Source organism: Rhinopithecus roxellana, chromosome 12, assembly GCF_007565055.1.
Source record: "Rhinopithecus roxellana isolate Shanxi Qingling chromosome 12, ASM756505v1, whole genome shotgun sequence".
NCBI classification, from domain to species: domain Eukaryota; kingdom Metazoa; phylum Chordata; class Mammalia; order Primates; family Cercopithecidae; genus Rhinopithecus; species Rhinopithecus roxellana.
The window spans coordinates 50,193,797-50,207,097 of record NC_044560.1 but is presented as its reverse complement, the minus strand read 5'-3'; the positions used below and the strand labels follow the sequence as shown (position 1 = coordinate 50,207,097).

General features: G+C 37.6%; 1 protein-coding gene across 4 annotated transcripts in view; it reads right to left on the bottom strand.

The window, feature by feature from the left end:
• MYSM1 (Myb like, SWIRM and MPN domains 1) overlaps positions 1-12,361 on the bottom strand; it is a 43,172-nt gene extending 30,811 nt beyond the window's left edge. For 2 of the 4 annotated variants that reach the window (XM_010365742.2, XM_030912581.1), the window contains exons 1-6: positions 12,254-12,361; positions 8,005-8,083; positions 6,051-6,121; positions 3,828-3,905; positions 3,714-3,737; positions 2,507-2,585 (exon numbers count right to left, since the gene is read on the bottom strand). In XM_010365742.2, coding sequence (XP_010364044.2) covers positions 2,507-2,585; positions 3,714-3,737; positions 3,828-3,905; positions 6,051-6,121; positions 8,005-8,083; positions 12,254-12,321 — 399 coding nt within the window. In that variant the 5' untranslated portion in view covers positions 12,322-12,361. The remainder of the gene's footprint in view (positions 1-2,506; positions 2,586-3,713; positions 3,738-3,827; positions 3,906-6,050; positions 6,122-8,004; positions 8,084-12,253) is intronic. The other 2 variants (XM_030912580.1, XM_030912582.1) reach the window with 2 other exon arrangements.
• Positions 12,362-13,301: the final 940 nt, after the last annotated feature.

Sequence of the window (13,301 nt, the reverse complement as noted above, 5' to 3'; positions counted from 1 at the left end):
CCCAGGCAGTCATGCCTTACAGCAGCAAATCATTTTCAAAGATCTGACCCAAATGATAAACCTTAATTTAAGTAAATTTCTGATATTCATTAGAAAACATGACATTTGGACAATTTCTTAAAGAACTTCTGAAAATTATTAGTAAATATAAAGTAATTATTTAAGATTGCTCTTAACACCTAGCTGAGATCAATTTACTGAAGAACTACTTATCTTTATTGTGGGATGAAGACAAATAGATAACACTGGTAGGTAGCATGGAGATTTGTGGAGACAGGACAGATCTGGATTAAGGTATGATTAGTAGAAGAGTAGGGACTTGGGTACTAGAAAAATTAGGGAAAGAACACGAACAAGAGGAGTAAAGAAGCCAGGCACGGTGGCCCATGTCTGTGGTCCTAGCTACTTAGGAGACTGAGGCAAGAGGATCACCTGAACTCAGGAGTTCAAAGCCTGGGCAGCATAGCGAGACCCTGTTTCTTTAAAAAAAACAAAAAAAACAAAAAGGTAAAAAAAGAAGGAGCAAAGAAAAATTCACCAGTTTCAAAATAGAGCAAAGGGAGAGTCCCATGCCCAAAAAAGGGAAGGAAAAAAGCCTTTCTTCATCATTCAGTACCACCCAATTCCCTACTCCCAAGCCTGAGCGAATTCAGTCTGTAAGCAAACTTTATCAATGTGTTAAAAAAAAGCTGAGAATACAACCAATAATTCCATGCTTGTTGTGTACGCAAACATTCCAAGTTTAAAATCTCCCGTAATGTAAACAGACAGAGGTCTCTATATCGCCATATAAATAAATACATATTTACTTATATATGGACAAATATCTCTGAAGGAAAACACGAAGAAGACACTGTTTACCCCAGGCAAAGAGAACTGAAGGCTAAGATGAGTGTGAGAAGACTTAATACCCTATAACTTTAGGAATCTTTTGAATTTTAAACCATGCAAATGTAGTCCCCATAAGTACCACCAACATAAAAAACAACAACCTAAAAATGAACCTTAAATTCAATCTGTTTGCATATGTATGTATGTATGTGTTAGCACAAACTGCACCATGTTGTAAGCTCCCTGCTATTTTGCAGACCTTTGTCAAAGTGAAACATTTCACAGGTGTTCAGGCCATGAGAAATATCCTGCCTAACCACCTGACCACAAGACAAACAAAGGCCCAACTAAAGAAACGTCCCTATCCTATCTTGCTCGACAAAGGTCCAAAAAACACCCGGAACACCATGATGACATCCTGCCGGAACAAGGGCCAGAACTGCCTCATGACGGGAACATCTTATCAATATTCTGCTGCCCAGCCCTCTTCTGCCCATACCTATAAATCGCCCCAGGCTGTAAACAGCAGCGGGCTCTGGCATTAGGTTGGTCCCCCACTTCTGTAGGTTTTATGCTGGACATAAAGCCTGTATTTGCTGTTGAGCTGCCCTCCTTCTGTGTGTGTGTGTCTTTCTTTAACCCTCACCTTCCCTTTAAAACCTAACATTATGTATCTGCTCTTTGATAAGAGGCAAAACACCAAAGTTGTCAGGAATCTTAAATAAATGATTAATTAAAGTTAGATCATATAAATGATAATCACACAACAGACTGAAATATCAATATAAAAAAATCATCGCTATAGGAAAAAGTCTTGAAGAGATAAAAACCTCAAGATCGTTTATATATTTATATAAGAATATCATACAGTATATAGATGTCATGGTGTTGACTAAAATAGAAATACAAACATTTTATTCTTATCATCTGTAGAAATGTTAATGGTACTTCAATTAGCATACATAAATTTAATATATACAAATATTCTATATATGTAATGTATAAATACACATAATTTCAAAATTACTTAGAACACTACTAGGTAACATGCACCTTAAAGGAAAAGATATAAACTAATCTCGACAGTATTTTTTTTTAAGTTTCTTCATATTAAGGGGCATTTTCAGAATTAGAAACCAGAATACATATCTTTTGCATTATGCAACTTGTGAACATTTAAATAGATTTCAATGTAATAGACATTCACACACAAAAAAGTTTCTGGTCTTCATTTACAGTCGCTGAAATATTTAGACAGTGTATACAATGCCGAATTTGAATAAAAACTCAGCTGATCACCCCCAACAGTGTCAAATATACAAGTTTTTGTTTTGTTTCAAAAAAAAGAGACTACTAAATAATTCTGCCTTTTAATCCAGGTAGTTGGTGTCATGTATACAGATATACCTCAATTTCTTGGATTTTGATCATACCAAAAGAATGAAAACTACAGATCTAAATCTATTTTAGTATTTTAGTACCTTAGATCTAAGTTAAAAGGAATTCTCTTGCACTACACTATAAACATCATTACTCTAACTACAGAAGAACTAAAGGTGTTAAAACTGTAATTAAAAAGAAAATTCAGGTCTCTATAAATTAATGTAACCTTATAACTTTACCAATATTTGTTTCTAGAATTATTTTACTAAAAATTTAAAATTGCTCTATTTACCAGCCCTTGTTCAAACAGCTCTTTTTCTTCTATCGTCCACTTTACTGAGTAACTGGCTGGTTTTGTAGGAGAATGTACCCTGAGGGGAAAAAAAGGAATTGCAAAAAAAATTTCTGAAATGGAACATTCCATATTTATGTCACTAAAGGTTATAGATTGCCATGGGCTAAATTCAATACTTTGAGTCTAGGAATTAAAAATAAACAAACAAAACAAGAAGGCTACAGCCTCTACCTGGGGGCAGAGATTTACCCTGTCACGTGTCTCTAGCTCAGGATGATGGGAGCCCCAAAAGACATAATCCTTGGGTTTGAGTGAGGATAACACTAAAAGACATTAAAGGAAGTCAATGTGACAACAAACAAATAGGCTCCCTTAGACTGGATACAAAGCAGCAGGTGTTAATACATTCCCAAATCCTGAAAGGCATGTAAGAGTTTAAATCCGTTTCACAAATACTCTCTTTAGTTCTTTCACGTAAATCCATGTAAATATTAAGATAGGAAAGAAGTCAAAAACTACAGCATTATATTTATTGTTTTTAAAATTCATTATCTCAAGGAATTGAAAATAAAACTGATGAAGCTCACTCATTTAATTTAAGCAAGCCATTAATCCTTTTGTTAATTTCATTTCGTTGTTTATTCGCAAAATACAAAAGCAAAAGGCTGCTCAGTACTCAACCTCTTGGGCAATTGCAAATATGTAAACCCACCCTTTAAGGGACCATAAAGTTCCAAATTCATAAATGCTAAATAACATTTTTTCAATTATAGGGAAAGGATATTTTTAAAATAGTTAATTTCTTCAGATAATTTTTGAAAGTCACAAATCCAAATGAAAATTTTGTTGAAAATAAGTGAAAACTAACTGACAGAATAAAAGAAATCAAGTCAATTCCAATATATTACATAATAGCTTCTCAAAATTTCCCCATAAATCCCTAGACAACCATATTTTTCACAATATGATAGAACTGCCTATGTAGGGCCATAAAAGAAATTCTGGCAAATAAATAACACGATAAAATTATACTTGTGCCATTCCAACGTCTTTATAAAAAAACCTGTTTTTATATCTACTTTATGTTTTTGTATAACCCAAGGTCAAGAGGGCTTTTCCACAGGCCAATTAAAAAACAAAAAAATTCTTCCATAATTTTTAACTAATGAAAACAGATTTAGAAATATAAAATATAAGTACATACATGATTTTTGCTGTTTTCTGCAGACTGCATCACATGAAAAAAGAAAATAAGGAAGCGTGTGAGGTTTCTAAAAATACCATCCAGACTTTTAGAAATAATATAAATTGATTTTACCTCTTCATGTATTTTTTATCATCTCCCTTTTGATCAAGCCAGACTTTTTCCGGTAGTGATTTTTTAGATAAATAGTATCTGTGTAATTATTAAGGAAACTTTTTAAACAATATTACAGTCATGTAATTTTTACATCACTTATACAAAAAGTATGCTACATAAATGTTATTAATAGTTCCCTTGTCTTCCCAATTAGAAGTGACTACAAGAAGAAACAGCTTCCACATTTGAATCAAGTTTGTCCAACCCTCTGCCTGCAGGCTACATGTGGCCCAGAACAGAATCTTCTAATGTGGCCCAACAGAAATTCGTAAACTTTCTTTAAATATTATGAGATTATTTTGCGATTTTTTTTTTTTTAGCTCATCAGCTATCGCTAGTGTACTTTATGTGGGGCCCAAGAAAATTCTTCTTCCAGTGTGGTCCAGGGAAGCCAAAAGATTGGACACCCTGGTTTAAATATTTTCTTCCAAAACATATGGAGAATGTAAAAGATAAATTTGGTTGGTTGTCCAAGGCAATTTTGGAATAATTTTTCACATTTCTAAAGCCTACAGAAAAGAATCTAAGGATCTTCTCTACCTTAATAAAAATAGTAAACATTTAGATCAAATCTACCAGGGAACTTCCCTCTTAAAGCTCTTAAAACTAGTCTGATGAAATACTTTAAGATTAGCCTGAGATATTCTTCACTTAATAAGTATTTAATGGCTGTATACAGTATATGTCAGGTACTATGCTAGGAATAGTGCTGAGAACAAAGATACTCTCATTATTTGTTTCTATATCTAGAAGTGAACCACTGACTACTTAAGTGTTTTATCTAGACTTGCACAGTGGCCACCAATCACATGTGTGACTTCTGAGCAAATAGTAGAAACACTATTTGCATGAACCAGGATGTACTCTAAGTATAAAACACAGTGGATTTTGGGTGGGCGCTAAGGCTCACACCTGTAATCCCAGCACTTTGGGAGGCCGACGCAGGTGGATCACGAGGTCAGGAGTTCGAGACCAGCCTGGCCAACATGGTGAAACCCCATCTCTACTAAAGATACAAAAAAATAGCCAGATGTGGTGGTGTGCGCCCGTAATCCCAGCTACTCAGGAGGCTGAGGCAGGAGAATCGCTTGAACCACAGAGGCAGAGGTTCAGTAAGCCAAGATCGCGCCACTGCACTCCAGCCTGGGTTACAGGGCGAGACTCTGTCTCAAAAAAAAAAGAAACAAACAAAACAAAACAAAAACATGGTGGATTTCAAAGACTTAGCACAAAACAAAGAATGTAAAATTATCTCATGTTTTTATCTTAAATGTTAAAATGAGAATATTTAAAATATTTTAGGTTATATAATATATTTTATTAAAATTAATTTCCTTTGTGTTAAATGAGGATATTGGAAAATTTTAAATTATATGTGACTTTCTCTGAAGAGCAATAATCTAGGCTACAACTGCAATGTCTAGGGAGAATTAGAGAATAAGAAAGTCTAAATGGGGTTAAACCTATGATAATTAAAGGTACAGAGACACTCTAAAATCAACATGGCAATAAGTGGAAATAATGGGAACAGAGAAATTCTCGCTTAGTGAGAAGAAATCCATAAAATGAAGATGAAAGAGGTTAATAAACCACTACTTATTAGACTATGACTAGCTATTTTTATAAATCATAAAATCAGAAATCATTTTGTTCAATCCTCTCCTTTTATGTGTATGAAAACTGAGCTATAAATAAGGATCCACAAATGTAGGGAAAAAAAATCTTCATTCTATAGTATTTGTTTTGTGCTTTTTATTTAGATTCCTCCCACGTAACATCTGTAAATTATGAAGTGAGAAGAACTTTTACATGTACCAACTCTGTGTCCTTGGACAAATTAACATCTCTGGATTTCGGTTTACATAACTTTAAAAATGCAAGCTTGGACTTAAGGTTCAAAGTGACTTAAATATTCTATCATTTCTACTCAATATTCATGTATCATAAACAGTTGGCTAGTGACAGAAACTCAAAATATGCAATCAGATCTCAGATGTAGCAGTAAAACAGAACCCAAGGAATAAAATGCTGCTTTTTGCATACACAGGCAACATGGTATTATATAATAGCAGTCTGGGGCTGAATAAAATCCATCTAGTAAACAGTGGCCTCTTGTAATTTTTGCATTTATAGATTTTTCTCCCTGAAACCTGTACTTTCCTCATCATCATTAAAGGATACTCTTCTTCCAACAACATTTTCTCAATAACAGCTCTGTTCTCTTCACTGATGGTGTTATCCAAAGTCCAAGGCTATTAAAAAGGAGAATATATTTTTCTTTTTTTTTATTGCTTTTTGAAATTATCTTCTGTTTTGTTAAAGAAAAATACATGATAAAATGATTACAAATGACAGCCACCATTTACTGAGCACACAGACATATTTTTGATTACCACAGTAACACTGAGATAGGCATTAATACTTTACCGGAGCGACCACAGCACTACTCGCATTTTAAGTGGAAGAGCAGAGACTTTACACCCGAGTCTGTTGGATTCCCAGACTCATGCTCCCGCCCAGGATGAGGTAATAATCGCCATCCAAAAAAGGAATCATTTGTTAGGCATCAGATGCTCTGTTAGACACTTAACCTCTTTCCAAAACTCGCCACTAACTCTCCTTTTTCCTCAGTTACAATCTCCATGATCCTACTCATTTTCAATGCTCCAGGTTAAATATTTTCAGCTCATATCTCTTCTTCAACCTCTAGACCATAATATCCAACAGCCCATCCAATATTTCTACTTGGATATCTAACTGGCTTCTAGAACTCAACATATCTAAAACAGAACTCACCATCACTTATCTCCACCTGCTTCTCCCTCTGCATTCCCAACTCTACAAAAGGCACTGTTGCTCACTAAGTTATTCCATGTAGAAATTCAGGAATCACTGTGGATTCTTTCCTTTTCCTTTGGTGCCCATATCCAATCTATCAACCAGTTCTACCTCCAAAATATAATTCAAATCCATCTATTCTATCTCTTCTGCTACTACCTCAGGCCAAGTCCCAATCATCAAATCTTGCTTCAATTACTGTGAATGTTTCCTAACTAGTTCCTTTAACTCCACTTACTTCCCTCCAGTCTTTACCACAGTACCCAAAATTAATTTTATAAAAATATATTGCTAATCTCTATTAAATCCATATGAAATGTTTCAATATCCCAGTTCCTTTAAAACAAAACGTAAACCCTTTAGCATAATCCAACTCATAAGTCCTGCATGACAGAACTCTAGCCTGCCTCTCCAACTTTGCCACATGCTGCCACTCCTCCCTTTCCCACCATATTCTAGACACTGGCCTTCAACCAGAGCTTCTGTAGTTGCTGTTCCTTCTGCCTAGAATTTTTTATTTTAACTGTTCACATATCTACCCTTTTTCCCATCAATTTCAACTTAAATCTCACCTCCTCTGAGATTCCCGCACTGACAGTTAAATCTAAACTAGGTTTCCCACTGTGGTACTCTCAGTCAGCATCTTGCTTATTTCCTTCAAAATCTATTACTAGTCTGTCTGCCTGTTTATTATCTAACTCCCTTTTAGAATATAAGCTTCTTGGGAGCAGGAACATGTCTGTCTTCATTATAGTCATATTCTCCAAGCCTGACCTACTGACTGGCACACAGTAAGTACTCAATAAGTAATTACTACATGAAGAAATAAGCCCTGTGATAATCCCATTTTTTTTTCTCTGAGACCGGGTCTCACTCTGTTGCCGAGGTTGGAGAGCAGTGGCACAATCAGAGTTCACTGCAATCTCAAACTCCTGGGCTCAAGGAATTCTCCTGCCTTAGTTTCTCAAAGCACTGGGATTATAGGCAGGAGCCACCTTGCCCACCTACCACTTTTTTAGGTGTTAAGAAACTGAAGTTCACAAATTTGAGAAGTGGTACAGCAAGGATCTGTACCTAAATCTAGCGGGCTCCAAACCTGTTCCTCAACAGGCCATTTTTCAATGTCAAAAGAAGAGGTTTCTATTTCTAAAGTAAGAAAAATTCTAAATTTCTAAAAAAGAAAAATATTACATCTGTGATAGTTGAGAACTAGTACTAAGTTAAAAAAAAAAAAAAAGCAGCACTCTAGGCAATAAATAACAGCTTAATGCACCTGATATTTTTATAAAATACTTACAATAAGGCCATTCTCTGTTCTCCAAGATGAATCAAGATAGTGATCTTTTTGTAAAACTGATGCTGTATTTTTGTCACTTCTGTAATAATTAAGAAAATGAGTATATAAGTGAAAATCATACTGGTTAATGAATGTAACTCACACAGCACAGAAGCCGGCAGGTAGTAAGGGAACTAAGCAAATGCTTAACAAACAGTTTTAACATCGTGGAAATGCCTGCTCTACCTCTTTGGCCTGTGAAATACATGGTAGTGCTAAGCTACCCCATCTCAATTGTGAAACATCAAGTCTGACTGCTCACTTCTTTTGGTTCTCAAGAATAAACAATCTCATGAGGAAAACAATACCCCAAAGCAGCAATCGCAACATGCTCTGTGACTATGAACCAACAATGCAGTTTCAGTTGATTAGTACCAGTACCCATGTGTATACAGGAATTCAACTTTGTGATTAAACCTTTTAGTTGTATCTAAATTATAAAAACCACCATCAGTAGCACCACCCATAAAATGGGAAAAAAAAAAAAAAAAAAAACTAGATGACAGAAACAAAACAGAAAATACTCAAAGGACAGTACAGTGAATAGATAAGAAAAATGTGGTTTTAATAACAACTCATACAATTTAAAAAATTAATTTGATTTGGAGGCTTTTCAATGTCCACGAGAGATCAAACTTTGTTAATTATCTCACTCTTTTCATTAAGCTCATAAGAACTCTTTAAAGTTACATTGTTTACCCCATATTTGAAAAGGCTGAATAAGTTTTAGGGGGCTCAATCCATGATATAAATTTAATATTTTGCTTATTGACTTTTTCTAGACCTAGTCTAGTGGTAAGAATTTTCCATCTCTAAGACTGCAAAAACCTTTCAACAGGCTTATAAATTTGAATCTTTAACGAGGCAGTAGTTATAATAAATTGTGGGGCTAATGAACTATTCTCTAAAAGCAATCATTTCTCTCAACTGTTGATGGCAAATAGGCTTAATCTTAAATGCCAACTATGACCTGGAAGAGACTACCAGCAAGGCTAAATAAAGGATTCTGAGACTTGTATTATCTCAAGGAAACCTTTGCTCAAATAACTAGGTCTGCCAAGAGTTCAGAAAGTAGAACCACTATCATTTCAAGTTAACTGTAGAAATCTTTTTATTCCTCAATAAGAAGAATCAGCAACACTCACACTCTGGTAGCTACTTCTGGATATCTGCCTGATTACCACATATTAGCATGTTTAAAGCTTGAAATCACCTTTCCTCCCAAATCTGCTACTCTTCCATTGTTCACCATCTCACTCAGTGGCACTACCATCTCCCTAGTTATCCAAGCCAGAAATCCAAGCCTGCTCTTTTTTCTTCACAACCCCCATTTAATCTGCCCCAATTCTGTTGTTTCTCCCACTTTCCAAATCCAGTCCTTCCAGTGTATTCATACTGCCTCTGAGGTCCTGTAGCTTCCAATCTTATATAATTTTCCTGGATCAATGTAAAAGATAAAGCTGTCAAACCATTCACCTCCCCTCCTTTATCTTTCTCCACCCATCTCCATCTGACATACGTATAAGACTGCTGTTTATGTCATCTAACAAGAATGTTACCTCTATGAGAGCACAGACTTAGTTCTGATACACTGTTATATATCAGTGCATGGCATTTAGAAAGTACTCAATCAATATTTGTTGGACTGAATGAACAAGGTAGGTGGGGCATGGATCAGTCAGATCTCTGGAAGTTAAAAAATGAGGATTTTTATCAAAAAACCAACTGGGGAGTGAAGAGAATAACATGATCTGATTTGGATGTAAGAAAGATTACTCTAACTTCAGAATATAACAGAAGGGGGGTAAGGAGACAAGGAGCAGTTAAGAGGGAGAGATTATAAAAATACTAGAGAAAGGTAACAATAACTTGCAGCTATGGGACAGTGAGAACAGGAAGAAGTGAATACAGTTGAGAAGATATTTAGACAGAATCAACAGCCCTAAATAACTGATAGGGTAGAGGAGTAGAAGGAGGGAAGTAAGGAATGATGAAGTTTAGGTCTGTGCTTTGGGTGACTGGGTGTGTGTAGGTGACATTTACTAAACTAGGATACAGTGAAGAGGCAGATTTGGTGGGGAAAACCTGTAAGGTGAAACTGAGATGCCTGTGGGACATCCAAGTATAGATAGATTCAGAGAACTGGATAAATGGATCTGTCACTTAAGAGAGAGATCTGGGTTGGTAACAGATTTGGGAAACATAAGCTGGCAAGTCAAAAATGGTTGAACACTGGTAAAACTTCATATCATTCAACCTAACAAAGAGAAGTTGAAGTCTTGAGAAGGACTGTGTGGTCAGTGAATAAAAGTCCGATGAGAAAACTCCTTGCAACACCAGGATGTAAAGAACATTAAGAAAAGAAGGATGAGAAAGAATGGTAGAAGTAGAAGAGAAACCAAAAAGTTTCAATGCCACCTTCTAACTTTGACATCTAGCACTTACCAAGTGCTTACAAGTGTCTATTAAATTAATCCTCAAGGGTTTCACAGATGCTATCATCAACTGTAACTACATACTTCAGAGAGTACTATTACACTAAATTCCATATGGTTGGAGCTCCAACACCACTGGGCACTATTTACCAAAATATAATATTAATGATACTCCTTGGGGTTGTGTAAGACAATGGTTGTAACCATCACCAGGAACCAATAACCTTTGTAATCGTGCTTGTTACCACGAGTGCTACTGGTGAGTAGACCTAGGCCTCAACTAAAATAAGAAGAAAAAGAAAAGGGGGAAAAATTAAACACAATCAGAAAAATTAAGATAAATCTATGGAAGAAGCATACAGCCAATGCCCTCAGGTGATCAATCTTTAGTGTTTCCAAGGCCAGCCCATTTCTTTCTAGACTGCAGATAAGTATCCCTGCCAACCTGTTTCATTAACTTGTTGTGAAAAGTAAATTAAATAAAGCATGCAAAAGCACTTGGTGAAGATTTAAACACTACATGAATGTCAACAAGTATTGTTATTAAGGGCTCCTTACTCATCTGCAAAGCTCTGAGGGACAATGACCATATGAGTTTAATTACCCCTCATGTCTTTATAGGGCTTTAGAGTTAATGATACACTTCTAAACACACTATGTTAGTACCTCAAGCGCTGGGTTAGTACTTCTCCCCAGTTCACAGAGGCCCTGATATTAAGCTGAACTACATGAAATTGCCACTTTATAGAACAAAAATGGTCTAAATATTGGCAATTTCATATGGTTCAAGCTAATACAAATTGTACAAAATTATAGACATAGCTGGTTGACTTTAGAACTCAGGTCTTCTGATTCCTGACTAGTATAGTCATGGCTAGACTAAATGACTTGGACTCCATGGCTAGACTCCATGACTAAAAGGAGACTCATTTTTCATTCAGAAAGCAAGGAGTCAAAGGAGGTTCCGTGTCAAATCACACTAGGTTGTTTGTTCTGCTGGAAGAGGTATTTTTAAAAAAATGTGATCCCTCACTGGATTCTCACACTACTGTCCCCGAGGGTAACAGGATGGTAAAGAATACATTTAGAGGGCACCTACCGTATGCTTAAGCATATCTCACAATTATTTCATTTGATCTTCACAATTTCATGAGGCACATATCATGACTCTCAGTTTAAATATGAGCAGTCTGAGGCTCAGACAAGTTAAGTATCTTGCCCAAGGTCACATTGCTATTAACTGGTAGGGCGAGCAAATGCAGAAGGAAAACCCACAACTGTCCAACTCTAAAACCTAGCCCCTTTAAGTGAAGCTGCCTCTCAGAAGTTTTACAACTATCCCCATGTGGAAGGGATGAAACGACTCGCCCAAGGTCACACGGCTAGCTAGCCACAGTGTAAAAGTCCCTGTGCTCAGGTCTCGTCCGTAGCCGCTCTTGTTCCTAGTTACAGTCGAAGAGATCCTGAAAAGGAGGGAACGGAAGAAGGAATCTAAATGTAAAACAAACGCAATGTGGTAGGCGAAATCGGTGCCCTCACAGCATCCGGCAAAAGGTGAAAGCGACACAGGAGTACCTGAGCTCCCGGTAACCCCCCTGCCCTCTGGGCTCGGGACAAGCCGGCGGGCGCGGCGCCTCCCAGGCCCACAGGAGACCTTGGCCCAGGCGATAGTCTTCTGTTCCCTTTTCCCTTGCCGGACCTGCAGTTTTCCCAGGGCCCTCTCCTTGAATCAAGTCCCCTTTCCGCCCCAGAGAGACCCGGTCTGTAAGCCTCACCCTGGCTGTGTCCCCGCCGCCGCTACCACGTCCCCTTCGATATCCACATCAGCCTCTTCAGCCGCCATGATGGGACCTGACCCCGTCTATCCTCCCGAGAGATCCCGCGAGACGAAGATGGTCCGAGGGCAGGGCCTAACGCGTCACGGGGCGGGGTTGAAGTGTCGTCCAGCCCCTCCCGTGCTGGGAGGCGGGGTTTCCAGAGCAAAGGCGCCCCCAGAGGCCTGGGGCTTCGTCTTTTCTAATTTGTTGACATGTAGCGACCTTAGGAAGTGGCCTACGCCTGAGCTTTTTTTTTTTTTTTGAGACAGAGTTTCACTCTTTTTGCCCAGGCTGGGGTGCAGTGGCGCGATCTCGGCTCACTGCAACCTCCGCCTCCCGGGTTCAAGCGATTCTCCTCCCTCAGCCTCCCAAGTAGCTGGGATTACGGGCCACCACGCCCGGCTAATTTTTGTATTTTTAGTAGATACGGGGTTACACCATGTTGCCCAGCTGGTCTCGTACTCCCGACCTCAGGTGATCCGCCCGCCTCGGCCTCCCAAAATGCTGGGATTACAGGCATGAGCCACCGCGCCCGGGCCCGCCTGGGCTTTTAAGAGCTTTCGCTCTTGCACAAATTCTTTGGGATCTCACTGCTGTCATTGATAAAATGGGAATAACAGCAACATCTTTCTGGGCTGATGAAAAAGTCAAGCCAGACCTGCTTTGTGAACTGTGAAGGCTGCATACCTGCTGGTTATTTAAGTCTCTGTCTGTTTTTTTAAAGAAAAGGGTCGTGCAGCCCTTATGTGAAGTCGTTCAGCATTTCACCTAAGTGCTGAACAACTTTTATTTTAAAATTCAACAAATATTTAAGAATATAAGTTATGATTGTGTAATTTATTTTGTAGATGTCTTTGCAATTTAAAAATCACGCTCATGACCATTAATCCTTACAGTATTCCAGTGAGGTAGGCAGAGCTAATATCACCAATTATACTTTACAGGTGAGGTAACTGAGGCCTGGAAAGCTGAAATGACTGCCCAAGGACATGTAGCTTCAAAGACA